This window comes from Lindgomyces ingoldianus, assembly GCF_010093535.1.
Source record: "Lindgomyces ingoldianus strain ATCC 200398 unplaced genomic scaffold BDR25scaffold_5, whole genome shotgun sequence".
In the NCBI taxonomy this organism is placed as follows: Eukaryota; Fungi; Ascomycota; class Dothideomycetes; order Pleosporales; family Lindgomycetaceae; genus Lindgomyces; species Lindgomyces ingoldianus.
The window spans coordinates 610,994-638,254 of NW_022985166.1; the positions used below are offsets into that span (position 1 = coordinate 610,994).

Sequence of the window (27,261 nt, forward strand, 5' to 3'; positions counted from 1 at the left end):
GGACTGGCATGGATGATGAGGGACACCTCCACAGATAGCGTTGTGTAGCCTGCTTGGTGCTGTTCTGCTTGCCTGGACGGGGCAACATGCACACAGGATCGATCCATCAATCAGCATCAGATGCTCGGCAGGCGGTCTGGAATGGCATTTCAGCGTGCATCATTCCGCTCATGCCGTGTTTGATTTGCTGCTGGGCCGACGGCTTACAGCCTCGCTGGCGACCTCACACAGACCGTTCCGAAAAGCAGATGCACCCCAACTCGTGCCTCTCTCCCAGCTGTTTGAGAAGATCGATACGAATAGCGAGTGCCGCCATGGCTCGTTGCTGGCCTAATAATTGTCTTACCCCTAACCGTCATCTAATTCTGTGCCCGAGCCCTGTCCAACACGACACTGTTGCGGGCTGAGGTTTGGGCGAAGTGCCATTTGTGTGCTGATCGTTGGAATACTCATTTTACAAATTATTTTGCATCCCAATAAAGGAGCACTTCGCCGCTCGCATGCCTTGGTCAGTCGTGACCAGTCTCGCAAGTCTCTCATCCGGCGAATCAGCAGTGCGCCTAGGCCGACGCTAAAGAGCAATTCCTCTGAGGCCAGATTGTGCGGGTTCCAAGTTGAGGCAATCTGCACTGCAGGACCGCCCGCGAAACACGTATCGATACCCGCGCCGCTGCACTCACCCACTCTCATCAAGATTCCACTGCCTCCACTCGTTAGCCTTCCTTCCGGCCTTGCTGCTTGGACAGAGTGGATGAGCGAAAGGCTAGGGTGCCCGCGGCTTTTTTGTTTCCAACTTCCACCACTGGTCCTGGCGCTGTGATTGCAAGCCGAGCAGTCGAGGGCACGACTAATTTGCATACGCATCTTTGACGCCTTAGGGGGCCGCGAAAATGCAACCAGTTTGCATCGGGCGCCCGCGCTTCGCGAATCTGTCCTTCAACTCACAAAACCGGCACGCTCTGTATTGCTTTTCGAGTCGGCATTCACACTGGCGCTTTGCCAAATGAAACTTTTCTGTGGCATGACAGCCAGGGGTCCGGTGAGAGGCCAGCACCAATCGTGCAACCATTGATAATGCATTTCCGAAGGGCAACGCAAGGGAGAGACGCGGCACCGAGCCTAATTGTGTCGAAAGGTCAGCAATTTTTGTGTCTGCTCCGGCGCTGTGATCCGTTGGGGTTTTTAGGAAATTGCTCCACCACGAACGCCTCTCTGTGTGGAGCGACCAGCGAAACACGAGACGCCTTGCCCCAGTCCACTTTCAGCACTATCGGACCGGGATATAATACGAAACGCACACGTAATCATCTCCAGATAGAGTGGCACATGCCACCCTTTTCAACATCTATTGATGATGCGATGTGGGGAGTCACAATTGAGGACTGTTCTCTCTATCGGGGTCCATGTGAGCATAGCACAACTTCACGTATGCTGTAACTCCTAGTAAGTGCTTTCGTTAACGACCAACTTGCAATGTCGCAAGGCGAATTCCAATTTCTATCCTTGTTCTCTTTGATAATCAATATATTTCCTCAAACTCCCCCCTTCGTCAAAATATTGTTCAAAATATCGTGCCTGTACCTTTTCACATGATAAATTCAAGCAAAGAATTCAGCTGTAGACATAATGCAGGGTTGCATCGCCCTGATATGCGGTAGTGCACACATAAGTTCGAGGTTCTCTTGAATGAGGCGAAAACGGACTTTGACAATGATGCAAACACTCCTTCCTGTACTCCCCTTCCTTTTCCATCTGACGCTAGGGCACGAGGCCTTCGACCGTTCTTTGTCAGTGGGACGACAACGCCAGCATGGGGTTACGTGAGGGTGTAGGTCGGCCGTTCGGTATGCCTGCAGAGCAAGACTTCACGCCATTGTATGTTGTCGTAATGCTTCAAAATACGGACTTGCCCCTAAGACCACAGCAGTGGTTGCTGGTAATGAAGTCAGTTTAGCTATCACGGACTTCGACAAATCTTGGTCTGGCGCATCTAGGTCCCTCCCTTGCATACCCGGCCAAGGATCCAAGAGATGTTGGGATATGTGCCGGTGATGGAGGGTGGTTCGGAACTTACCAACTTGGGGCGACAAATGCAATGCAACGGGCCACCAAGTACCTCCCAGAGGTGAAATTCAGGAGCACATCTGCCGGCCAGTAGCTTTTGAGTGTGGAGCACATCTGGCCGACTTCCTTCTCAGATTACGTCTAATTCTCCACTAATTGCGCCCAAATCAACATCTTTGGTTGAGGTGGAGGGACTCTAGCTCTGGTAGTATATCAAGTCGGAGGTTTGGGACTGGTGCATTCAAAGGAGGCTTAAAGGACTTGCAATGTCTGGGCTAAATGTGTGGTCTAGATGAGGCAGATTAAATACATTATTCAGCATACGATACACAGGGGTTTGTGGGTGAACAGCAATAACCCCTGCTTTGGGCGTAATCCAAACCGGTCCAAGGATTGATATCCGTGATACGACGACCGTGGGAAGGATTGATGCTTCCACCAACAAGAAACAAGACTGCGCTTGTAGCCGCATATCCAGGATACTGAACCTACATCTACCTCCAGTGAGCAAATTTGCGAATGCGAGCCCGTCAGACCGACCAATACAGTGAAGTTGATAGTGCTAGTGCGGTGTGGACGTGGATGGCGATGAGAGCTTTCGAGGCTGAAAACTGGGCTTGATCCGGAAGGAACTCGGCAACTCCAAGGTTTTACACAAAGATAGCCCACCTTCACAATTACGAGTGAGGCGCTTGGATGATCGAGTCGTTGGATGCGTTGGGTGTGCGACGTGCCTAGGCTGTATTAGGAAGCATTATTAGTTCTTTCCACGGCACGCCGCGCTGAGACGCACCGCGCCTTGGACTTGTCTTTCCACGACACACACACCACGCTACTGGTCGATTATTTATTGTCGTCGATTATTTCGGCTCTATTCCTTCAACAATCTTCGACCACCGAGCAGCGCCCAAGGATACTGCCCTAGTGCGTTTCTTCTCCATGCAATAGTCCTCTCGGGGTAGTGGGCTCCGTCAAGGCGGAGTGACACCTTCGTGCCTAAGTGGTTGAGGGGCAATAGTGGTGAAAACTCTATCGGAACCCATGGAAGGCAGCAACTCTAGCCCGTCACGACTTGTTTTGTCTTTTCAACTATGTCCACCGGTCGCTGCTGCCCACGTACGGTGGAGATTCGACTACGCCCCCGAAGTGGATCCGCTGGCAAGCCGCAAGAAACGGATGATAAAAAGTTGTGGTGGAAGGAGATCAAGTTCCGGTAAATAGATCATCTGGTTCTGCATTAGGCTGAAGGAATATGGAGCAGCAGGCCGCTGTCCGGAAGCCAACAGTCCCTCAGCTTACCCACACCACACAACGCATGGATCACGGCTGGACTAGCTGTGGTTTGAAAAGCGCGTCAAGGCTGTGAACGCTGAACACGGCCACTCTCACCACCCATGCTGTTTTTGCTTCCATCAGTTACGAGTGTGGCGAGCTCGGTGGGGGCAACTCCACGAGAACAGCGTCTCGGGGGCTTGGGCTTAGCCTCGTTGTCCTCCAACCTCTAGATCCCACCTTGACCCCCGCCTTCTGCAAAAAGTAAGACGGTCTCCGACGAATGACGTTGTTCGACGCCACGCATCAAAGCAATTACTCTCTGCAGGAAAGAGGTTCAGAATTCCGAATCCAAGGCATCCATCACCGGTCTGATGGATCGTGACTTTTGTCCTGGTATCCTGGAAATAGGAGAGGGTTTCGTACCGCCATTGTGTCATTATCCTTTTAGAAGCAGCCACTTGGGCAGATATTTTGCTTGCTTGTACATCTGACTACGTTACGGCATTGTGACTGGCTGGCCAACGCCGTGGAAGTAGGTACATGCTCCCTCCGGCGGGATCGATGCTGCATACGAAACATTGTCAGCTCGCGATTTGCATCCACGCTGAAGTTATCAGCAGCAAGTATTGGTCTTGGATCCCGAAACTAAATAACGGCGTGAGCAACTTGTCGCCCGCCCCGATGCACAGATGACCCAGCGAAGGAAGCGCCTGTATCCTGTATCCCGATGCTGCTGGCCCTGTCACGGCGGGTGGGTACTGTTCGCGGGGAACCTCCACTCAGAAAGTCCGCCACATATTTTGGCTTCCTTGCGGTCTCGCGAGTAGTTCTCTGTGGCCTTCAAACAGTCGTGTTCTCAGCGTTCACAGGAACGTTGCAGGATGCTCTTTGCCGTCTGCTCACCAGTGCATCGTCCAATACCACCAGGCCCGCTGGATCCGACATCGACAAATATTGAGCCAGGCTATGCTATTGACTGAATCATGTGCTGCCTTAATTAGTCGCCGGCAGGTTGGCGAAACGCCTCTGCAAAATGCGAACAATCCACGCTTCCATGCTCTTCGTTCGATGAGCGGCCAGGAGCGGCAATGGTTATCTGCGATTATTTTTTGAATAGAACGTTCGATAGCGGCTTGGTCCTCGCCTGACACAACTCCGCGCTGCAAATGCTAAGGACTTCATGCAAGGACGACAAGGCAACTCTCTCTCCACACCACCACTTTCTGGCGCCCAACATCCACACCTCATCAGTGTCAGAACCGAACAAGGCACTGATGGAGCAGATCACGACACTCGTCTCATCAGCAGCATGATCCATTGACGTCGTACATGTTGGATCCGAACCTCTTCTCGCCGCTCGCCGCCCGCCGCTCCGTGGAGCATTACTCCTTCATTGCACAATCTTTCAGCATTCCTTAGAGAGCTTCAACACATGCAACGGAAATATCTACTTCCCTAACGCGGGACAGTCCTCCATGCCACGCCACCTGCAGGATACTGACTGGCGCACATGTCCTTGGCACTTTATGGTTGGTAGGGATAGAGAGCATCTCCAGATATGCAGTCAGAGGTTTCGCTAACTTCCACCACTCCTCTCTTAACACCGCCAGGCAACTTGTGTGTAGCGTGAGGGAATACTCTCAATCACCGGTTGCTAAAGCAAGATGCCGCAAGAAGCCGTGGTCTCGAGGCTGTCGGACGCGCGAAATGTTTCACTGGCTCACACAAACGGGGTGCCGACCAATAAAATCCCACTCTGCCCGACCCATGATGCTCCTTTCTCGCTATCTCGAGGTTTGATGGGTGCATCCATTATGACGAGAGAGTCTGTGTTCTGCAGGCTTCGGTAAAACTACTTATTTCTGGAACCAGTCCTTTTTGCTTCGCTTCATCTCCTATAATTGATTCAGTTTGATCAAATCGTGATCCCCAGCCCTCTTCGGATGGTTGTGTCACAGTTCGAGATTTTTTCTGCAAGCCGTATCACTCCGGTCGTGGCATGAATCCTTGCCTAGCCGGCCCTTTGCTCTGCTTCAACAAGTCCGCTTCTTCCGGCTCCACATGGGTATCGTTTTCAGTCTTACGTCGTCCTTCCCTGGTCAGACATGATTTTTTCTTTCGCAACACCGCGGGATGTCCACACACACGCACATTCTGCCGGTCACACGTCGCTTTGTTCTACCTGCCTTACCTCCTTACCTGCCCGGCTGCCAGCTTCCGGAAAAGAGCATTGGGCTTTCCAGTCCGCCGATCTCCACACACCTATCTCTCCATTCCTTGGACTTCCTGGAGTACGAGTGCATCGGCCGGCTGAATCTGTTTCGGAGATGGATCCTAAAGAGCCATGTACATGAGCGTACATTCTCAGGACGTGTTAAGACGGGGCAGGCCAGCTTAAATTCCCCCGACGCCAAGGTATCCCAGTGCACTTGACTGCAGCATTGCAGCGCTTCACATCCTACCGCTCGGCATCAATAGTATTGAGCCACGGGCTGCCGCAACCTGTGTGCACGAGACTGCAGCATAACCCGAAAGCATATGAAGCCAACCGCAACACAAGGCAAATTTCGCCAACCCAACCCCAATCTGACATGGTGTTGGAGCCTCCGGACAACAGGCGCGCTTCGCAGCAGGAATTATTGATCATTTCATCCCACACACAACTATGTACAAAGTCTTTCATGTACCGCACACTGACTACGTCTTTTCTTAGAACTCATATCACATACTATTTGCAATCATCCTGTTATATGCCTGCCTCCCAAACCGCAGCCTGCATCCAACTATCGCTCAGCAAGGCGGAGTCTGCTTTAGATGACGTGCGACGGCAACGTCGCAGCCTCAACGATTCGATTCGTAATAGGGAGAGGACCAGACCACTTTCGCTCCGCTCACCCCATTCAATGCCTCATCAAACTTTTGGGGTCTGCTTCTCGATGGCGCTCTGTGGTCATATTAGGCTCTGATATTTTCGTTGCTCGTCGTGTAGTACTTGTGGACCTTTGCCTTGAAATTATTTATTATGGCTGGGCATCCATGGATTCATGCCGCCCACGTAGGATCCGGTTCCAGTAATAGCGACACCGGTATCGATGCTGGACTTAAGTATCGTTCATATCCACGGAGAACGCCCCACCGAGCTGTCCACGGCGCCGAAATCGGGCTGAGATCAAAGCCACTCCGTACTGGGGCATTTCTCCATAGCGTCGAGGAAAGAACCAAACCATCCTCATCGCCCTCCAACAGCAATTGTAGATTCATCATGTCTTCTATGACCATAGCTTTCTGGTTATTAACCACGCCTACCTGCATCAAATCTAGATATGACACGCAAGTTCTAGTGCACCACCTTGTTGCTCGATTTGTCTTGATTTGGTCGGTCGCTCAGTTTCCAGAGCATTACTCTTCTCTGGGCTAAATCTTTCATTTTTATGATGTTCGATGATCCATGTAATGAGAATAACTACTTTCATTAAGCCAGGCAGGTTCTCCGTTCCATCCTGTGCTATACTCGCGAACCCTCGAATGCTTTCCCCAATTGGGGATGGACTACCTATTTCGTTGCAGCGTTGAAGATCCGGTTTCCGCTTTAGCTAGGACTGAAATATGGAGAGTTTCTAAAGCAGACCATAGTCGCATCAGAGCTTACCGTATTTCCATGATATCTCTGGTAAGAGATAAAATGTTAGTAAGAGTGGGTGTGTTCTAGCGACAAATGGGAGAATCCTAACTGTCTTTCCAGAGGATTTGAGCCGTGAGGACCAGCAAAGAATATCCTCGTCGCAAGTCTAGCAAGATACTAGGCCCACAAGGGTTCCAAAATCTTGATTGATACACAATCTGTATATTTACAATCATGTGCCTGCCCTTCCCTCTCATTCATCAGACATTCTACATATATCCTACACTCGGTCTCTTCCTCTCCCTCTCAAGCCCACTCAGGACTAAAGTTCAGAAAAGCCTATTCTCCGCACTAGCCTTAACGGCCTTCCTCCTAGCCTCCTGCCTCTTCCTATCCTTAGCCTCACCCGGCACCTTAAAGAACAAACTCGGGCTTTGTCCCTCCTTAACTGTATGGCTCAAATACCCTCTATGCGCAGGATCCCTATAGTACTCGATGTCCCTTCTCGACGTCGCATCCGCTAGCCTGTATTTGTATTTCGCCGAAACCTCGGCCCAGACTGCATTGAAAGCTGTCTGCTTCGCTTCTTCGGGAGTATCTGGGTTGCTGAGGGTGGTGCAATGTTCAGAAAGCGACTTAGCGAGCGGAAGAGTACGAGCGATGAATGCGGGATCGGCGTCGAGCGAGACGGTGGGGTGTGCGTCTCCGCGAAGCACGCGTTTGATAGAGTCCGGTGAGTAGAAGCGTGTGGACACAGTGCCACCTAATGCTTCAACTCGCGCGATGGCGGCTGCGGAGGCTCGCGATACGATAATGTTTATGGGAGACTTTAGCTTATCGGCATTCTGCAAGTGGTGTTAGTAAATTGTGAAGGATGAGGTGAGCTGCTGCAGGTGAGATTGGGGATTGCGGGACGATTTAGGATATCAATAATAAGGCAAGCGGGGCACTCATGCTTCGCTCATGCTGTAGCCCGGATCGGTGTTGGATTTGGGGAGCATCTCTAAATCTGTTGCGAAGGATTCAGAGGATGATGGTTCGTGGGATGTACAATCCAAACCCAACACTTGAGGCATCCCATTCTTGTGCCGCTTTCCCGGGACTGTACCAAAAGCCCGGCCGATGTTGGTTCATTTTGTTTCGGGATTGGAGAAGGTGGAAGAGGAGAAGTCCGGTTTTACATACCCTCGAAAGCAGTTTGACGCCATCTTTTTTAACGCCGTGTACACACCTTGTCCTGTTTAAATCCTTGATTGTGATTGGCTTGGTAGGATCGAGGCGGCCTTGGTCTATCCACCACTGGATTCTGTCGAGGTTGATGGGGGTCATTTCGACTTTGAATCTGGGAAAAATGTGGTTAGCAGAATGATCAATTGATACCGCCTTGTCCAGCATCAGCAACGCCATACCGGTTCCGTAGCAATCAAAACCGCGAGCATGCCTTAAGATTTCAAATGAGGATTTTGCACTTACGATACATATTTATTCTTTCCCCTCGGCGGCTGCGTTATCTCCAAAGGGGTCTGCCCACCCTGAAACCTTGCCGGCACCTTTCCGTGCGCATGTTGACCCTTTTGACCCCTTCCAGCCGTTTTACCCTTTCCCGATGCTGGTCCCCGTCCTCGTCTAATCTTCTTATTATATGCACCACGATTGTCAGAGAGATTGGAAAGAATCGAGGCGGAGCGGTGCTGGATGGGGAGGAGGAAAGGCGCCAGCAATGGCATTATGGGGGAGGCATGGTGTACTGAGAAGACATTAGAGACCAAGCGGAGGGGATTGAGCCGCGGTGGCATCGTTGTCGGTGTGGATTTGTTGATGGAGTTTTCGTGGTGCTCATCGGAGCTCTGCGAGGAAATTGTCATTACATAAGCTATTTTTTTTTTGAATAGTTCTTGGCAAGGCTTAATCCCCTCGTAAATGTATACCGTTTAACTGAATAAGAGAATTGGGCTGCTTTTGATTCAGACCATGCAATACGAATACAAGGCTAAATTTTATACGATAATACTCATCGACTGAAGGATTCATACCATCTAGCTGAGGGTGCTGAGAGTATTACAAACGAGGTAAATTACATCTAACATGTTGAAGCTCGCGGCTGAATGCGCGAGGATAAGCAGTTGGCTGAGGGACTTAAAGAACGCTGAGGAACGATATAACAACTCACATCTGAGACGAGAACATATCCGACTTTTTGCTTAGACTTGCTTCAAGTGCGGATCTTTTATGGGAATCGCTGCCCTCCCCAGCTTCCTCTAACCTGACGCCTACATTGACTATAACATTGTAGGTGAGAAGCGCCCACAGACATCTCCATGGTGATTAGACTAGAGTAAGTGCAGCCTGGCAACCGTAAGATATAGCAAGTGTCGTGAAACTTGGAATTGCCATATTCCTCCTGCTCGAAAGATAATCTTGTGATATCGAGAATTCCAACTCGTTATACCTATTTATGTGCTCATATCTAGTGGAGGATCATGTAGATGTTAACTAGAGGCGTCAAAAACCTGCGCAGAGTGTAAATTATAGCTATCCTGATGCAGTATAAACGCGTGCTACTCGGAATATGACCAGTTCCATTATTGGACTAACCATAATCAGTGCAAACGGGAGATATCGAATCTTTCCCAGGGAGTAGTATGTTAGCAGAGCTAACAAAAACACACGGAAAGAAACCCCAGTCCCAGTGCGCCACAACCGGAAGGACGAGTCTACCCAGATCTTGTACTCTATTGACTTGGAGATCCTCTATCATAGCTTCAGGCAGTATAGTTGAAGTATAGTCAAATCGTAGTGAACCCTAATACGTAACGGGAAGCCATGACATCTATCTCCACAATCCTGACTATTCTTTCAGAGTTGAAGGGCCAACATCGACCAGTCGAGACGGCAACAAGAAATCGTGGCGGTTCGCTGGTAAAATTCTAATGTTTTCAATTGTAGCTTTGCAGCGAGGTTTGCGCGGCGAGAAAGAGGGTTCCAAGGGATTCAGAGGGAGAATGCCTGGCCATGTATTAGATTGGCATACATTAACGCGTCAGTAATAAGTAGCGTCAGTTCCCGTAGATTTACGGTATTACCAGGCAAAGTAAACACAATACCAAGAACCTTCTATACCATCGTCCATCTTTCTTTTTCAGGAAAGATCAAGACGGTAGTGTGGGCTCGTCACATCCCAGGACAACATCAATGCAGAAAGTCTCCGTAGGTCTCTCTAAGGCTTTAGGAAACGCAGAAAATAGGACTTGTACGAAAGGCGCAAAGCGATCACAATATAGATTGGCGAGATTAGAGGTTGGCCAACCTGAAGGAATGTAATAACGAAGAGAGAGGTGATCGAGAGCCTGTATTGTTGCTCTCGCTAATGATCTCTCTCTCGCCATGTGTAAAGCCTGAGGACATGTTGACAAGAGTTCTTCCAAAGAACTTTCGTGGAGTTTCGACTCTAGATTATTCTGTGCGAGAAAGCGTCTAGTCAGTAGTGAAGTATCTTACACCAAATAGTTATTTGATTTTTGAAGCATTCCAGTGGAAGCCAAACTATGGCCTGGTTGCTACTCATGTATGAAATAAATATGGCTGAAGCGTAACTCACGGCTAGATACCATCCATACCCTTGCCATAGAAAGGAGAAAGAGGTGGTTTAATGATGGAGTCTGCGAATATGATTGTGAGACGCTGTGCTGTAACAAGGTCCCTGTCCGCTGCAGAAGGCGTGAATTCGGGGAGTTTCGGGGATTACTAATTTGATTGACCATAGCGCTAGCCCCAACGCGGCTCGTGGGATCCCGTTTCGGAAAGCGCCGTCCTCACCTCTCTGTTCACTTGTAACAAATGTCAACATCAAACTTCTCCAAAATGCCATCCGACGAGATGGTGAGGCCACGCTTAGCTGCCCGCTACGAAGGAGAAGATACAAGCATAATCACGCAGCGAGAGCTCAATGGTTGGTACTCGTATGCCATTGCCGCCGAGGTTTTTGCTGTAGTGGCTACTGGTAAGTAAATAGATTTTCTAAATTATAGCTGAAACAGACTACTGATTATAATGCGAAAGGGGCTTTCCTTCCGGTTACGCTAGAGCAGTTATCACGAGAACGAGGTTTTCTCTTCTCTGATAAGTCAAGACCGTGTGTTGCTCAAACTAGATCGCTAAGCGGCCAAGATTCGATGAGGAACCTTCTGACCAGAGCAAACGATGCGAAACAAGATCAATGTGTGATCAACTTCCTGGGTATGGGAATCACGACAGCTTCGTTTGCGATGTACACACAATCAGCTGCGGTGCTCGTACAGGCGATCACATTGATCTGCTTCAGCTCGTTTGCTGATCATGGTATGAACCTCTTCACGTTTCTTAAAACTTAAAACTGAAATATACATAGGGCCCTACCGCAAGAAGATGCTGATGATGTTTGCATATACAGGATCTGTCGTCAGTGTGCTTTTCATCGTCATCAGTCCGGCAATTTACTATTTGGCTCCCATCCTGGCAATCATTGGCGTCACATGTCTTGGATGCTCGTTCACACTCCTCAATGCATTCCTACCATTACTAGTGTCAAATCATGAAGGGAAGTATATCGATGACTTCACATCCTCGGACTTTGAACTCGAGGCTCTCAACCCAGAATCCAATATCCGACGCCATGATCCTGAGAAGCTCTCCCGTGATCTTCAACTCTCGGCGAACATATCCTCTAAAGGGGTAGGTCTAGGATACATGGCTGCCGTGTTTGTGCAATTAATCAGCGTCGTAATTCTGTTTATTTTCTCGAAGACATCTATCTCGAAAAGCAATCCAAGCCTTCCTATGCGAGTCGTCCTTTCTCTCGTCGGGATATGGTGGGCTACTTTCACTACCCCAACACTGCTTTGGCTTCGACCACGCCCTGGACCACCACTTCCTGTTCAGCTCAAACCTCATTCCCGTCAATTTAGCCGATACCGAACCTTCCTCTTCTACACCATGTTCTCTCTCTCCTCATTCTGGAACACTGTCAAACGCGCCTGGAGTCTACGACAAGTCTTTCTCTTCCTCACGGCCTGGTTCCTCCTTTCTGACGCCATCGCCACCATATCCGGCACCGCCGTTCTCTTCGCTCGCACTGAACTAGAGATGGGCACCATTGCCATCGCTCTTCTTTCGATAACTGTGATCGGTTCCGGTATTGTCGGTGCCTTTGCTTTACCGCGCATATCGGCTTGCTACTCTCTCGAACCAAAATCAGTATTTCTACTCTGCGCCGTTCTCATAGAAATAGTGCCGCTCTACGGCCTTCTAGGCTACATCCCCGTCCTACAACGCGCCAAAGTCGGCGGCCTCCAACAACCATGGGAAATCTATCCGCTAGGCGCCTTCCATGGCTTTATTATGGGCGGAATAAGCAGTTATAGTCGCAGCGTTTTCACCCCTCTGATTCCCGAGGGCAGTGAAGCTGCCTTCTTTGCTTTATTCGCCGTCACAGATAAAGGGTCTTCTGCGTTTGGGCCTGCGTTAGTTGGCTGGATAGTTGACAGAGCGGGTACAATTCGACCTGCATTTATATTTTTAGCTGTGTTGGCGTTGTGTCCGGGGCCACTGATATATATGGTTGATGTGGAGAGGGGGAGGGGGGATGCGGCGAGAATGGTGGAGACGGATGGGAGGAGGTGGGAATGAGGGCATGGATTAGGGGCGTATTGCCGTGAGTAGGAAGTTGGCAAGAGTTAGATCTATGAATATCATTCTTTGACTATAGCACAAGTGTCCTGAACAGAGTGTACCATCCCGTCGCAGATAGGCCAAGCAGATTTAGGCGGCGAGTGCAAGACATGCAGGTGTGAATACCTGCCACGCATGAACGAGTCTGGGTTTGAACAGAGATAGGGTGCATACCGATCTAGAGCCAAAGAAAGCAAGGGGTTGGAACTATAATTTCTATTCTTTGACTATACCATGATAGCCTTGGAAGCGCTGTACCCTTCCGGCACTTATATTCCTAGCGAAATTAGGCTTTAAAGAGGGTAGCATAAGAATAAAGGACTTGTCAAGAATAAGTCTAGCTTAGGACAGAAATAGAGTGCACGCAGATTCAGGCCTAGAGCAGGCATTGAATTAATTCTACGCTTAACAGGGGAATAGAACCGTTTTTCCTGTTCTGTAGTCTAGCATAAAGAGCTGTTAACGTCGTGTATCCGTACTGTTGACATGCGTAAGGTAAATTCTGCCCAAAGGGAGAAGGCTGAGAGACCAAGGCACTAGTCAAGAATCTCGCAGCGTGATGCTGAGGTGGAGCAGGGAATGAGCCAATTCTAAATCTGACAGGGGGCTAGAAACGCCAATCCTGTTCTGTAACTCTACCTGAGGAAGACATGAAGATACAGATACTAGCCAAGAGTCCCGTAGCATGTTGTGAACATAGGGACATCACTTTAAGTACACCTCGCACTTCACACGTCGCACATCGTACAGGCTTGTAAATATAAAGTTACTATCTGGATTCTATCGCCTATATACATCGAAGTGAAATGAAGAATCAACCACCGCCACCAACCCATCAACTCACCAACCTAAACCAACAACCCACTAGTAGGAAAATCTTTCCCTTACTACTGGACGACTGTGCCAGCGCCAGCGAACCAATCAGTGCCATATCCTAGGCCACCGATCGAGATACCGTACTTGGCACCAGGGTCCTCCTCCATCTGATACCGCCAGTCCCAAGAAGCCGGCGGGGAAGATGGCAGATTCGCCCGGATTTGAGCTGAACAGTCCCGAGGTCCGAATTGGACATTACCTGGAGAACGATAGTAGTCCTCCGGGTAGACGTCCGCCACAGATGGCTCAGGGCCCTGGTCTAACCGCTTGGTACGCACAAATGCAGACCGAGGAGTTGGGTTGTGGTACTTCGCCGGCTGAATGGGTGTGGCGGGGTAGTTTGTGGTGGTGAGGGCAGGGGCAGCAGTGGATGTGGTGAAAGAATGGTCCGGCGACGAACTCTGGAGATGTCCAGGCTTAAACGGGGCAGCGGCTGGGTTAAGGGCTGTTAGCGGCCGGTTCGTCATTGCGCCCCCGGAGGCAACTTGGAGGAAGGTGGTTTGCCCCGCCGCATTCATCGCCATGTACACAGTTGCCAAACTGGCGGGGGTAACCAGGGGGACCGCCTCAGCTGCAAGGTATGCGGCTCTGTTGCCAGGGCTCGTGACCATGCGGATTGGTCTTTTGTCAATTGGGGTAGAAGCTGCACAGCTGCGAGCTGAGTAGAATGCAGTATCTCCTGTAGAGCTCGTCACGTCACTGGTTGGTGACTGGCTAGGCATGACGGCTTGATTGGTTGCTATATCTGTCGATTTTTGAAACAGGTTTTCACTGCTTTTTAGAAGGATGGACTGTAGCTGCATTGGAGATGTCGCAGAGCCGAGAGTAGGTAGCAGTCTGGGATAAATGTGGCGGCTCCGTAGAGGTGGCTAGCAGTGCTGTTAAAACATGACTGGTAGCTGTCTGGAAGAAAAATGTAGAGCAGAAGGTTGGAAGCTGTCGGGAGGAAACGCAAACGAGTGCTTGGAAGGCGGTGCGCAGCTTTCTGGAGCAAAAGATAGCGGTGATCTTGGTGAATGGAAGGCAGCTGACTTGAAATGGAATTGGTAGTGTCTCAAAGAAGCGGTGGCACTTGTCTTAAAAAGTCGCAGATCAGAGCGTCAGAAAGCTTTCCAGTGGGAAACCAAATGGCTGTATGGAAGGGGCAGTGCACAGCTTCGTGGGGCAAAAGCCAGCGGTGGTATTGGTGGTCAGTAGGTAGCTGGCTTCAAGTAGAACTAGCACTGTCTCGAAGAAGCGCTGGTAGCTGTCTTGAATGCCGTAGAGTAGGGCCTTGGCAATTGTCTGGAGTGGAAACAAATGGGTGCTGGACGACCGGTGTGCGGCTTTTTGAAAAGAGAGCGGGCGGCTGTCTGGTAGAGGGGTCGGAAGCTGTCCACAAGAGACACGAAGAGTTCTGAGAGGAGGGCGTGCATTTACTGGAAGAAGTTCTAAGAGCAGTGGGTCCGGAGCGGTCTGGAAAAAGAATGCTCGATGTCTGAGGCAAAGGGGCTGAGGCAGAGAGAAGCTCGTGGCTTTCTTGAAAGATGCAGACCAGAAGACTGGTAGTTCTCTGGAAGAATAGAGTGCAGCTATTCAAAGACGGCCTTAGAGCAGAGAGCTGGCAGCTGTCGGGACTAACTAAGGACGGCGGAGAGGCAGAGACCGAGGGTGGCTCGCGGAGAGAAATTTTGGCGGGGAATAACTCTGAGCGCTGCAACAAACACGCCTTCACGTGTAATAGCGGTGAAATCCTGGGGCTACAGAAAGGAGATGACACGGTTTTGCGGTGTGTCAATGAGCACCACAGGCCCAGTGCATGCCTTCGAAGAGACCAGTGACGCTTCGGAGTATCGTATTCTAAAGGTTATCCCCTTAGGGAGTATTCTTGCACCATCCCCGTCGTCCTGAAGCGCCTGTTAGCGTAGCACTATAAGCGTCATTAGGTACATTACCTTCTTGCTCCTCCCTCTGGTCTCCTTACCGCTCCCTCGTCTTGAAAGCATTCCACGAGCCATCCGTTAGCCTGTGCAAGCACTAGTAAGACAGCGAAATGGCTCTCTCGGTTGATTTCAACTTTAATATAACGAGTCTGGGCTCCGTCGCCAGATACCGACAACTCTAGAAATTTCCTCTATGCCTACACACCACTTCGACATTTCGGAAATGAAGAGACATAAAGACGGGACTTGGTGGGAGCAACCACGAACCAAAAGGTAGAAGAAAGCGTCGGAGGCACAACGTCTGGCCTCAACCTCGTAAGAGTTTTTTGAGGTAAATTATGTCTGTGGAAGAACTTGTCGATCTGGGCGATCTGGAGGAGGTGGAGGCCATCAAGCTGGCAGAGTGGGAGCGACTGGATAGTGAAACTTTGAGAATTGGATGCTAGAAAGTGAGGTATCTCTATTTTGTTGGGGTTTGACGATCACAACTGGGAAGAATGTGACTACGACGTTTCTGCAGATCATTTAATCCATCACCAGGACTGGCCAGGTTCCTTCTCCGCAGCTAATTGAGAGTCTTACTGTCGCGGATTGGCTTTCGATATCTACAAATTTTGTACACAATACTTACCATCTTCCACCCTTTTTGTCATGGATTAGGGGTTCTGCGACATTACCTTACCCGTTTTCTCTACATGTCACCACATAACAAGCTGCATGACTAGGGTGCAGTCTATCTGTCCAGCCTCTTGCTGGCAGGGGAGATCGTCAGCTGAATACAAATTTCTTTCCTAAAGGGCCCCGCTATGTTTCACGTTGGGTGGCAAGAGGCTGTATGGCTTTGGCGCACCAGAATGGCTCTGGTGAGTGCCAAATGTACAATAATCGTCGCCTCCTTTACGCGGTCGTTATTTGGGTCCCTCAAACAAAGCTGTTTATTGGTGTAGCATTACGGTGCCGAGTTGAAAAATTCTCTTACATGGAACTCCAGTTGAACAAAGGATAACTGCCTTTCAGGAGAACCGTTCGGCAAAGAGTAGTGTTTTGGGGGAATGAGCACACTCAAAAGGACGGCGAAGAATCTGTGAAGGGGCTAGCGAGTTTTATTGTGGGTATATGAGCCATGAGGCCATATGAGCTGGTATTGATGCAGACTCGCATCCGTGACGGTCAGTTCCTTCGTGTTATCAGTGCCCGAATACAGGAATCGTGAAAACAGCAACGTGAAAGCAGAAAACAGCGCCAGAAACAATATTACGAGGCACCCTGTGTGCGCTTCTCCTCAATGGTGATTTGAGGTTTGTGGGAGAGGAGTGATCAAAGGCAAAACGGAGCAAAGCCACATCCGGAGAAACTATGGACCGAAAGTGGGTCAGCCGAGGATAAGCCGGTGCACACCTCTTGGCAACGGGTTCTCGCGACGATTTCACAAACGCGACTGAATCTTGTGGTTCAACTTTACTGTGCAGATATGGGGAAGGGTACAGACAAGCTATACATTACCCACTCCGAGTGGTCTTCTGAAGACGCCTACGGCACCAGCCGGGGCACCAACGCAGGAAAACCGGGCGCTGTTGACTCGACGTTCAGACGCCTCCCTTTCAACTACTGCGCTGTTTCCCTTCAGCCCTTCACAGACCCCGTATGCACGGCGGATGGTACCATATTTGATTTAACACACATCCTCACGTGGCTACAAAAACACCCCACGAATCCCGTTGATGGCACGCCCCTGAAGCGCGCCGATCTCATCGAGCTCCATTTCGCGAAGAACGAGGACAACGAATATGTTGATCCAGTTACATACAAGGTCTTCACAGACAACACACATCTTATTGCTCTGCGGAATACGGGGAATGTATTTACGTGGGATACGATCGAGCGGTTGAACATTAAAGCGAAGAACTGGAAGGATTTAGTGAGTGACCAAGACTTCACGCGCAAGGATGTCATCACACTACAGGACCCGCAGAACCCGGAGTCGAGGAACTTTGGCGCATATAAGCATATCAAAGATGGCGAGACAACAATCCCCGATGCGGAGGCCAGCGTGAATACAGATGCCCTTGGGAATGCTGGGAAGATTTTGAAGGCTAAAGAGGCAGTTGCGAAGGCAAGAGCAGAGCGAGAAGCAAAATCAAAAGGATTTCAATCGTCAAAGGCCATGGTTGCAAGAAATAGCTCTGGAACTAAAGGACCTGTTTCATCTACTTTGAAACCCTCACCATACAATGCCGCAATCTATACATCTGGAAAAGCGGCAGCATCATTCACGAGTACAGGCGTGACCCCACATACTTCTGGAGAGCGTGCTGTGCTATCCGAGGAAGAGTATATGCTGAAACCCAAGCGAGTAAAACAAAAGGGCTACGCGCGGATAAGCACAAGTCTCGGCGACCTGAACATCGAACTGCTTCCGGAATTTGCGCCTAAGGCTGTGTGGAACTTTGTGAGACTGGCACAAAAGGGCTACTACCGAGGCACCGTCTTCCATCGCAATATCAAGAACTTCATGATCCAAGGGGGAGACCCGACTGGGACAGGAAGAGGTGGGCAGAGTATTTGGGGGAAACCTTTTAATGATGAGTTGGAAGGACCGAATATGCATGACGCGCGAGGTGTCATTAGTATGGCGAATAAGGGCAAAAATACAAATACCTCACAATTCTTCATAGCATACCGCCAAGTACCGCACTTGAACAAGAAGCACACCATCTTCGCGAAAGTAGTCGGTGGCCTAGACACGACACTCAAAGCCATGGAATCCGCAGAAGTAGGGGAGAAGGATAGACCGATTGAAGATATTGAGATTCTGGATATCGTGGTTTACGTTGATCCATTTGAAGAGTGGCAGAAGGCGAGAGAAGAGAAGGAGGGCAAGGAAAAGGAAGAAGAAGAGGTTAGACTGCAGGGTGGGAGAGTAGGTGACCGGACGACCTGGACGGGGAAAAGAATAAGAGCGGATGGCACGGTAGAAGCAGATTCAGGGGATTCGGCCATTGGGAAGTATCTCAAGGCTGCGAAGATGCAACAACCGGATGAAGACGAGATTATTGGTGACTGGGAAGAAGAAGTGCCGGTAAAGAAGAAACTCAAAACAGGTGGATTCGGGAATTTTGATAGCTGGTGAAGAAGCTTTAATCTGGACTAGGTCAAAGACGTTACGGAGCATTTGGGAAAGAGACCTCGACACTATTCATTGGCAAGAGAAATCAGATACCCCCCCCAACCACCTTGTATACCCGAGGAAACATTCATCCGAGCCGTCTTCCTCTCTCTTACACCTTGGTCTCGCTCCCCTCGATTAATCCCAGTCCTTCCCCACCTACATCTCAATCAAAACCTTTAATGCCTTCTCCTGACTTGCCTTCCCGAACGTGTCATACGCCTTTAACATATCCGCAAACTTGAATCTATGCGTAATCAGCTTCTCCGCTGGTAGCTTCTTCGCTGCTAGCAGTTTCAGCAACATTGGCGTGGTCGTCGTATCCACAAGCCTCGTGGTAATCGCTATTCTACATTAGCACAGCTGCACATGGCGCCCACTTCCACCCTCCTAATACCAAAAAAGCGGGTAGGACACTCACCAATATTCTTATCCCAGAGATTTTCCAGATGCAGATCCGCCTTCACGCCATGCACACCAACATTCGCAATCGTCCCACCCGGCGCAACAAGCTCCTGACACTGATGAAACGTTTCCGGAATGCCGACGGCTTCAAGCACGGCATCGCAGCCCTTTCCCTCTGTAGCCCCATTCACAACGTCCGCGGCTTTATCCGGAGTAGCGGTATGTGTAGCCCCAAGGCCTTTCGCAACCACCAGTCTATTCTCATCCGGATCGATCATAACAATCGTACTCGGACTGTACAACTGGGCTGTTATCAAAGCAGCGAGGCCGACGGGTCCGGCACCAACAATCGCGACGGTTGAACCAGGGGAGACTTTGGCGTTCAGAACGCCGCATTCGAGACCCGTGGGGAAGATATCAGATAACATGACCAACGCTTGCTCATCCACCCCAGCAGGAACTTTATACAAACTATTCTCCGCGTTAGGGATTCTTACGAACTCGGCTTGCGTCCCATCGATCTTATTCCCTAGACTCCAACCCCCGGTCACGCAATGGCTATACATGCCTCTTTTGCAGTACTCACAGGTTCCGCAGCTACTGATACAAGATATCAGTACCGGATCCCCCTCTTTAAAATTCGTTACACCTGCTCCAACAGAAGCCACCGTGCCGACTCCCTCATGGCCTAGGATCCGCCCCGCGGGAATTGTGGGGACGTCACCCTTCAGGATATGCAGATCGGTGCCGCAGATTGTCGAGAATTTGAGCTTAATGACTGCATCTGTTGGATTCTGCACCTCAGGTTTGGGGAGGTCGTTGAGTTGTGGCGGGTTGTTAGGACCCTGGTATGTGAGTGCTTTCATGGTTATTGTGCGGAGGAATTGCGTTGTTAGTGGTCGAGATGGGAGGTGAGAGACGTGGCGGAGGGTGTGTTGGAGACTGGTTTTTGCGGCTTGCATGGCTGCGGTGGGGTTTTATAGGGATTGGGGAATAACGGGTGGGTTGGTACCGTACTGTAGGTTGGTGACGAGATCGTGCAGTCTGAGTGACACGGCATATGCTTGTAAGCCGTGGCTTTGGGAGGCGTGAAATGTGGTTTATGGGATTGGGTTCCCCTAGAAAGAGCGATGGTGTGGTGGAGTGAGCAAATTATTGGCGGACATCTCCTCAATTGAATCGGCTGTAAGCGGAGGTTTTACTAGGTTTGGAAATTGTCATGAGAGTTCTGGAGATGCGGGGAACCTTGAAAAGGCTTGAATGTTAAATCCTTGAAAGCGAATGTGATGCTGGGAATGGCGTTGTGGCTGGGGCAAAGGACAACACGCGATCAGGTGATGACGAGATATCGTTACCCAAGTGCGGGTCGCAAATTGCGTGGGTTGCGGTTCCGATGTTGCGGATCCAGATTTGGAGCCGCACGCTAAGATTTTGAGCCTGGAGAGGCTTTGTAGGGCAACAGGGTAAATCTACAAGTATTCCATAATAATCATTGGAGAGGAATTCAACCTTCAACGGTTCGTAGATCAAAGGCCTGACTAAGTTTACCTAGGTCTAGCGCACCTACAGCTTCCGAGAGGGATGAGCGAGGACTTGATATGGTAGCCGCTGTAATTATCCTGAGATACTGCGGGAATGATCACCGGAAGGTTTATGTTGAAATTGTGATATTTTTCATTGTGGAGTTATTATCTCATCTTGTACAAGACGCTTTCAGACTGAAACAACTTCCTTCGCTAGCGCGGCTGAAGCGCATATCCTTCTGATTCATTCCGTGTCTTTCAGACATCATGTTTCGATCAGTCCATCCACTGGCTACCGTCGAAATAGTGAGGGTATACTTCGTACATCCTTTGCACAAGAAAATCCAACTAAACGCCAAATGCTATCCATCACCACCGAGATATCCTGCTCCTCTCGGTGCTATGCGAGATTAGGTAGTGTAGTCCAATAAACCAACCAACACCATGCGTGCCCATGCTATGCTTGGTGATCTTAAACGATGGCACCAAGAAGAACAATCACCCCCAGCACTATGGCGGCAGTGAGGTGTTGCAGGCCTCGGAGAGGTACCGCGGCGCCAGTGGCTTGCACGTCGAACGGGCTGCCTCCTCCGGATTCGGAATTCGACTTCTGACTGTTGGCCGTTGAACTTGGTTTTGCAGATTTTGAGGACGAGCTGCTGGTACCAGCGGCTGAAGGCTGCACTACGGTGGAAGTGGGCTGTGGGGGGTTGTTCACAACGGATGTCGCGAGCGTCGAGCTCGCTGCAGCTGACCTCGACTGAGCTGCGCTACTCGACTGCGCAGCTTGTTCCGTGCTGGTTGCCGCCGGCTGCGATGGCTTTGGTGGTTCCTCGGTCTTCGAAGCCGACGGCACCACCGTCGTGACTTCTACTCCTGGACATAGCGCGGGTATGCCCTTTCCAAGTAGGAAGACGCCGATTATGGAAGTTTCGGGGACATCGACAGTCGCGCAGGCTTGGGTGACCAGGTTCTGGATGTCGACGAGCCCTTTAACACAGGAGGAGCTGCACCTGCTGTTGCTTCCAAAGTCGCCGGCTTCGCAGCCCGCTATCGGTCTTGTGTATACGGCCTGGCATTGCTGTGGGAGGTTTTCGATGCGCGGAGTGAAATTCGAGAGGGCAACGGAGGCACCCGCTGAAGTGATGCCGCTGGCTACTAGGGCCATGATTGCTTGTGAGCGAGAGAAGATCATGGTGAGATATGTGAGGTAGTGGACGAGTGGGTTCGCTAGGTGGGTCGTCGCGGGAAGATCGAACGCGTACGCCGATGTGTAAGAATTTGATGGTCTTGGATAATGCGAAGTCTCACTCAGGCCGCAATGCCATGCGCTGGTGGGTGGAGGATGCTGGTGAGACTGTTGGCGTTTTGGAAAATGATGGTGGGTGGTGAAGTCGTGAGACGTGGGGCGTTTGCAGTCCAGGGGAGAAAGTAAATATGATGTCGCTATCCGCCCTCTTCACACTGTACGCTTCCGTCGGATGCCGCCCGCGGTGCTTGTCGCAGTTCTGAGTAGTTTTTCGCCAAATGAAATCGGAATTCCAATTTTCCAGACTCAGTCCTCTACCCCGTGGCGACAGTGGTGCAAAAGGTCTTATATTTATGCGACCTGGCCAATGACTTCTCGTCTACCTTTGTACAAAAAGATGGTTAAGCACGGATCCTGCAGGGCAATGAATGAAACAGAAAAGAGGACAGCTCCAGGAGAGTGAGGAACAAAGTCTCTGGCGCCAGGCCTGCAAGGAGTGTCGAGGGGAGGCAGGGTAGAAAAGGCCAGGTGAAGTCACGCTCAGCGCAGGCTTAAGAAGGGAAGTGGAAGAAAGGAAGAAGTGATGTTCGTGATGGTCGTGATAGGCACAGCTTCATGCCATTGTTGGCGTGGGCCGGGCGAAGAGTCTCTCTGAAGAGATCATGAGAGGCAAGTCTGAAGACAGATCTACCAGGAGCGAGGGGGTGTATATGTGAGCGTCGCATGGCGGTTGGTGGAGCGTTTGGTGATGGGCAGAGCTGTTGTGTGAGATGAACGCACTGAAACACAGGAGCCCTGCACTGCCCCTCCAAGCCTACAGCTCATTCGCCGGCGCCGGCGAGCTGGGCGTTACACGATGCGACAAGCATCCCCTGAGACATCCCCAGGCCAGCCAAGGTCGCTCGTTTGGCCTCTCGCCGTCCTCCTCAGCGCCAGCAAGGCCAGAGAAAATAGCACAGGTGTTCCTTTTCCTGTGACTGGCGTGCAGACCCTCATCTCTATCCAGCCTATAAGCAGCAGCACCCTCGCGACATACAGTCACGATGAGCCAGCACACTCAACAGCGTCACAGTCTGCCTCACGGTTTTACTATTGCTTAAACGAGCACCTCGAAAACAACCTAGGAGCCAACACCGTCTCCACCTGCTAGGTGCAGGAATAGCGACTTCACAGTGCGCACCCTGATCGCGTGAACCTAATATAAGTCAAATCTACAGCATTACCCAGGTCGGTCCTTCACTGCCACCGCAAGACCACCAACACTATCACCACTACCTCGCCGGCGAACAAGACTTCACACAGAGGTCAGCAGAGGTAAGATGCATGAACAGTCGCTCGTTTCAATCGCGTATCTCATTTCACTGATCAAATCCTTCCGTCGTAGATTGATTCGGAGAGATGGAATCACACCACCCTAGCCAATCTCCCTTCTTTCCTAATCCATAACGATGACGCTTCTGAATCTCGCCTTTCCACTTTCCATGTGCTTCACTGCGTCCTCCACTTTGTCCAACGGGAACTTCTCAATCATGCACTTGACTCCCTGGTGTTCTGCGAAGCTGATTGCTTCTTCGCAGTCAAGCGCATGGCCCGAGGGCCAACCGTGAACCGAACTTCCCTTCACAATCATTGCAACCGTATCAACTGGGACTTCCCCAACAGCTGTACTTGAGTTAACCCTGACCTCGTATCCTGCCGAAGCGGAGTGGGGAGCGGAACATACGAGCAAGAATCAAAACCTTCCCAAGTGGCCCGCAAGCTTTTACCAATGGTCCCATGATCTTCGGATTAGGTGCTGTGACGACGATCAACGAAGCACCTCCCATTTTCTGTAGAGCTTCAGTCGCGTCCTCTTTGCTGGTATCGATATAATCGGTTGCCCCCAATTGGAAGGCAAAGTCCTTCTTGCTGCTACTGGTTGATAGCGCAACGGTCCGGTATCCCATGCGACGAGCATATTGGATGGCAAGGTGTCCCAAACCACCCAGACCCTGGACGGCGACTGTGTCTCCTGGGACAATGTTCATATTTCGAATGCCGTTGAACACAGTTACACCTGCACAGAGCAGTGGTGCGTATTCTGCAGGATCGGCGTCCTTAGGGATGCGGACTGTGGCTTCGGAGCGAAGGGTGCAATATTCCGCATCTGTGTTGCCCTTGTTAGATTTGGCCCTTGCATATTTGGGTTCTAGATGAGTAGTTCTTACACCCGCCGTTCCTCGAGACACCATTGACAAGCTCGTTATCACACATTTGGTACAACCCACGGTTGCAGGCTTTGCACAACCCGTCGTGGGCACCATGCCAGGGCCCACCAACTTTGTCTCCAACCTTCCACTTCTTCTCACCGGGGCCAACAGCAACGACTGTGCCAATCAGTTCGTGGCCGGGAATGCGTGGGAAGGACGCCCTGTATCAATATCTATTAGCCTACTAGTCAAATGAAACTTGCGAAGAGATACCTTACATTGGGCCAAAGGCACCCTGTTGCAAGAAAGAATCCGAATGACAAACGCCGCAAGCGTGGACCTTGACCAAGACCTCACCCTGCTTAGGGTCTTCGATAGGCACTTCTTTGATGGCCCACGGCGCGCCTGGCTTCTCTATGACGACAGCTCTGCATGTTTTCGGAATACTAAGCGCCATTGTTGCGGAAGGTCAATTAGAGAGTGCAGGAGTCAAAGTAGGTGTCAAGTTCGACCTGAGGAATGCAGCGACAATTCAGAACTTCTAGACTCTTTTATACTCCATCCCTTACCCATAGAGCTATTCGTCGATTACTAGCATACTCCTTTTAGAATTGACCTATTGTTACTACCTTCGAGGGGCAGCCTCGTTGTCATTGGTGGCCGCCCTGCCAACTCCGATACTCCTTTTTGCCTTAGTCCTGTTGCATGGAGAGGCTTATGTAAGGCTCCGGCTTGTCAGAACGTAGTACTCAGCAGCGGTATTCGTCTTCGCTGGGAAATAACTGTCTTTATCACCTAATTACAACCTGAGCGAGTCCGTCGATTGTCACGTTCTGTATTCTATGTTCAGATTTCATTACTTTTCCGGGTGGGCTTGGACCGGAGGAGAAAATACACGAAGTCCGGTGCTAGATATTCAAAAGATACGTTACTTCTTTGGTGAACCTGGAGTTTTTGTTCTGGGAGGACATAAGACGGCTTTAGGAGATACGTTAAGATGGAACTGTGAATGACGCATTTTACAATGACAACTCACGATCTTCAATCACGGAGCGGACTCTTACGTTCCATCTGAAACCATTCTATTCTCGTGCATTTCCCAATATTCGTCACTTGCAGACTCCTAGATAATTATTTCACCTTTCCCTGTAACGGTCATAAAGTGTCGAATCGATAAGGCAGTCTCGACCAATCAGACACACGCCCAAGCGAAGCCCTACACGGAAAGCGCACCCCAGACGTAATCACGCCTGACAGACCGCACTTCGTCCCGCGCTCAGCTTGCGCTCCCAGTCATGCAGGAACATAGTCGAGGGTCAGAATGAAGAAGACGCTACTATTGTGCTTTATCCACGGTTTCCAGGTCTGTATACACCCCACCCACGACCTCTCCCATGGATATAACGGATGGGGTTGCGGGGTTGACAGCTACTGACACGTCTTCCCCAGGGCGGCGAAGACACATTTGCCAACTTTCCTTCGCACCTCAAGGCTATTCTACAGCATGCGCTGCCCAAGGTTACGGTCCACGCGATTACGTATCCGAAGTTTGAGACTAGGGGAGATTTGCATGAGTGTATCGCGAGATTTAAGGAATGGTGAGTTTAGAGTAGCCTCCAGTGAAGACCACTGTCAGCCTTTTCCGACTTAAAAGCAAAACCTTGTGAACATTGTTTTAAGTGTATTGCTACTAACAACTCCCTAGGCTTCAGAACAAAGTCATAGACCTCGAGGTCGCCAACCAAACCCCCTCCCCGACTGTGGACCCCTCTGTCCGCACAATCCTTGTGGGGCACTCCATGGGCGGCATAGTAGCTGCAGAAACACTCATATCTATTGTTAACGAGCAACCTATACACTCCCTCAACAACTCGACCTCCCATTCCGCCTCCTCACTCCCTGACCCCTCGCAACTGATGTTTCCGTTCATTCAAGGCATCCTAGCATTCGATACACCATACTTGGGCATCGCGCCAGGTGTAGTAGCGCATGGAGCGGAAACCCATTGGAAAACTGCGAGTTCGGCGTACTCCGCCTACTCGAGCGTTGCTAGTACGTTCGGATGGGGTGCAAAGAATCCCGAGGCTGGAGCTGTGGGTGCAAGCAAGATGCTACCAGCGCCAGAGACAGCCGCAAAAGCCGTCAACGACACGAATGCCGATGCTGCCGCAGCACCCTTATGGCAAAAATATGGGAGAGTCGCACTCTTCGCCGGGGCCGCCGGAGCCGTTGCGGCTGGCGGTGCCGCCGCATATATGAAGAGGGAGCAAATCACCGAGGGTTGGAGTTGGGCATCCTCACATTTAGAATTCGTGGGCAGTCTAGCGCGGCCGGAAGAGTTAAAAAAGCGCCTCAATAGCATTACTAAAATCTCTGCGCGCCAGGACGTAGGCTTTACGAATATCTACACCTGTCTTGGTCACGCTGTTGAAGCGAAAAGCAAAGCCTCGTGGACTGGGCAAGTTCTTGGAGCTGACCGAACATTCTGTAATCTCCCAAAAGGTGAACATAAGAAGTTCTTCTTCCCAGCTATCAACGATAAGAGTACTACGGAGACCTGGGCGCATATGAGTATGTTCGAGCCGAGGAATAATCCGGGGTATTATGCAATGAGTGAGAAAGCAAAGGAGACGATCGTGGGCTGGAGTATGAATGAATGGTATCAGGAGAGTGAGGGGCGGACGCAAGATATCAATATTGATGAGGAGGGGGAGATGGTGGAAAAGCCAGAGGTCGAGGATGAAGAGTTTGAGGACGTGAAGAGGCCAGCTAGTACGGAGCCTTGGAGGACGGATGAACTCTGAGGAGAGCTTGGCTTACTTGATGGATATGATAATAATTCACGGCTGCTATCGCGATCGATGGGCTGGAATGGAATAGGGGCGTTGGAATTTTGGCGATGGTATACCCATTGTACTGTTCTTCCTAGAACAATGCATCGTCTTTCCTCCTTCTAGCGAAGCGTCAATAGTATTTTCTCCTCGAGGATTTTAGTCGACTTTGTGTATTTGTCATCCAACCAGTCTCTTCAAATTTCGTAAGCTACGGTTTCGCTTGGCTTACAGTTCGTGCTTGCCCTAAAATGATTTGGAAAACTAGCCATTAAAATATGCCGGCCAATTCTTCCCGCGACTTCACAGATTTCTAGAGACTGGTCGGGTAAGTGCAAAGGTATTGAGGGTGCAGGTTTTAGGTACGGAAGCTTCACAAACCATGTTCATCGTCCCAGCCACGCGCGTAGGATATGCCCTTTGTTAGATAGCT

At 50.4% G+C, this 27,261-nt stretch overlaps 10 protein-coding genes across 10 annotated transcripts; 3 read left to right on the forward strand and 7 right to left on the reverse strand.

Annotated features, from left to right (window-relative positions):
* Positions 1-164: 164 nt before the first annotated feature.
* Positions 165-969, reverse strand: BDR25DRAFT_100434 (uncharacterized protein). Its single transcript, XM_033683431.1, has one exon. The coding sequence runs from the start codon at positions 862-864 to the stop codon at positions 349-351; it is 516 nt and encodes a 171-aa protein (XP_033552012.1). The 5' UTR covers positions 865-969; the 3' UTR covers positions 165-348.
* Positions 970-7,130: 6,161 nt separating this feature from the next.
* Positions 7,131-8,785, reverse strand: BDR25DRAFT_331752 (ribosomal protein L15). The gene is made up of 3 exons (XM_033692674.1): positions 8,435-8,785; positions 8,147-8,303; positions 7,131-7,806 (listed from the first exon to the last, which is right to left on the reverse strand). The coding sequence occupies exons 1-3, from the start codon at positions 8,755-8,757 to the stop codon at positions 7,291-7,293; spliced, it is 996 nt and encodes a 331-aa protein (XP_033552013.1). The 5' UTR covers positions 8,758-8,785; the 3' UTR covers positions 7,131-7,290.
* Positions 8,786-8,866: 81 nt separating this feature from the next.
* On the reverse strand, positions 8,867-9,719 carry BDR25DRAFT_350582 (uncharacterized protein; the record flags this gene model as incomplete). The annotated part of the gene is made up of 6 exons (XM_033694717.1): positions 8,867-9,001; positions 9,028-9,088; positions 9,132-9,240; positions 9,316-9,421; positions 9,515-9,586; positions 9,621-9,719. 6 exons carry the CDS (start codon positions 9,717-9,719, stop codon positions 8,867-8,869), a joined length of 582 nt encoding a protein of 193 aa, XP_033552014.1.
* Positions 9,720-10,807: 1,088 nt separating this feature from the next.
* Positions 10,808-13,361, forward strand: BDR25DRAFT_331754 (autophagy-related protein 22-1; the record flags this gene model as incomplete). The annotated part of the gene is made up of 4 exons (XM_033692675.1): positions 10,808-10,961; positions 11,021-11,299; positions 11,349-12,615; positions 13,316-13,361. The coding sequence occupies exons 1-4, from the start codon at positions 10,823-10,825 to the stop codon at positions 13,359-13,361; spliced, it is 1,731 nt and encodes a 576-aa protein (XP_033552015.1). The 5' UTR covers positions 10,808-10,822.
* A 193-nt stretch (positions 13,362-13,554) lies between these two features.
* Positions 13,555-14,265, reverse strand: BDR25DRAFT_382014 (uncharacterized protein; the record flags this gene model as incomplete). The annotated part of the gene is made up of 1 exon (XM_033697746.1): positions 13,555-14,265. One exon carries the CDS (start codon positions 14,263-14,265, stop codon positions 13,555-13,557), a length of 711 nt encoding a protein of 236 aa, XP_033552016.1.
* A 2,650-nt stretch (positions 14,266-16,915) lies between these two features.
* BDR25DRAFT_279145 (cyclophilin-like protein) lies at positions 16,916-18,595 on the forward strand (the record flags this gene model as incomplete). Its single annotated transcript, XM_033687733.1, has 1 exon — positions 16,916-18,595. The coding sequence occupies exon 1, from the start codon at positions 16,937-16,939 to the stop codon at positions 18,593-18,595; it is 1,659 nt and encodes a 552-aa protein (XP_033552017.1). The 5' UTR covers positions 16,916-16,936.
* A 195-nt stretch (positions 18,596-18,790) lies between these two features.
* Positions 18,791-19,902, reverse strand: BDR25DRAFT_213267 (theronine dehydrogenase; the record flags this gene model as incomplete). The annotated part of the gene is made up of 2 exons (XM_033684745.1): positions 18,791-18,975; positions 19,053-19,902. 2 exons carry the CDS (start codon positions 19,900-19,902, stop codon positions 18,791-18,793), a joined length of 1,035 nt encoding a protein of 344 aa, XP_033552018.1.
* Positions 19,903-21,442: 1,540 nt separating this feature from the next.
* On the reverse strand, positions 21,443-21,736 carry BDR25DRAFT_184538 (uncharacterized protein; the record flags this gene model as incomplete). The annotated part of the gene is made up of 1 exon (XM_033684240.1): positions 21,443-21,736. A coding segment is annotated over one exon (294 nt), but the record flags the coding sequence as incomplete, so codon positions are not given.
* A 1,507-nt stretch (positions 21,737-23,243) lies between these two features.
* Positions 23,244-24,688, reverse strand: BDR25DRAFT_279151 (alcohol dehydrogenase; the record flags this gene model as incomplete). Its single annotated transcript, XM_033687734.1, has 4 exons — positions 24,276-24,688; positions 24,016-24,218; positions 23,532-23,954; positions 23,244-23,470 (listed from the first exon to the last, which is right to left on the reverse strand). The coding sequence occupies exons 1-4, from the start codon at positions 24,452-24,454 to the stop codon at positions 23,244-23,246; spliced, it is 1,032 nt and encodes a 343-aa protein (XP_033552020.1). The 5' UTR covers positions 24,455-24,688.
* Positions 24,689-25,267: 579 nt separating this feature from the next.
* BDR25DRAFT_254037 (uncharacterized protein) lies at positions 25,268-27,013 on the forward strand. The gene is made up of 3 exons (XM_033686274.1): positions 25,268-25,360; positions 25,447-25,595; positions 25,703-27,013. The coding sequence occupies exons 1-3, from the start codon at positions 25,319-25,321 to the stop codon at positions 26,799-26,801; spliced, it is 1,290 nt and encodes a 429-aa protein (XP_033552021.1). The 5' UTR covers positions 25,268-25,318; the 3' UTR covers positions 26,802-27,013.
* The last annotated feature ends 248 nt before the right edge of the window (positions 27,014-27,261 follow it).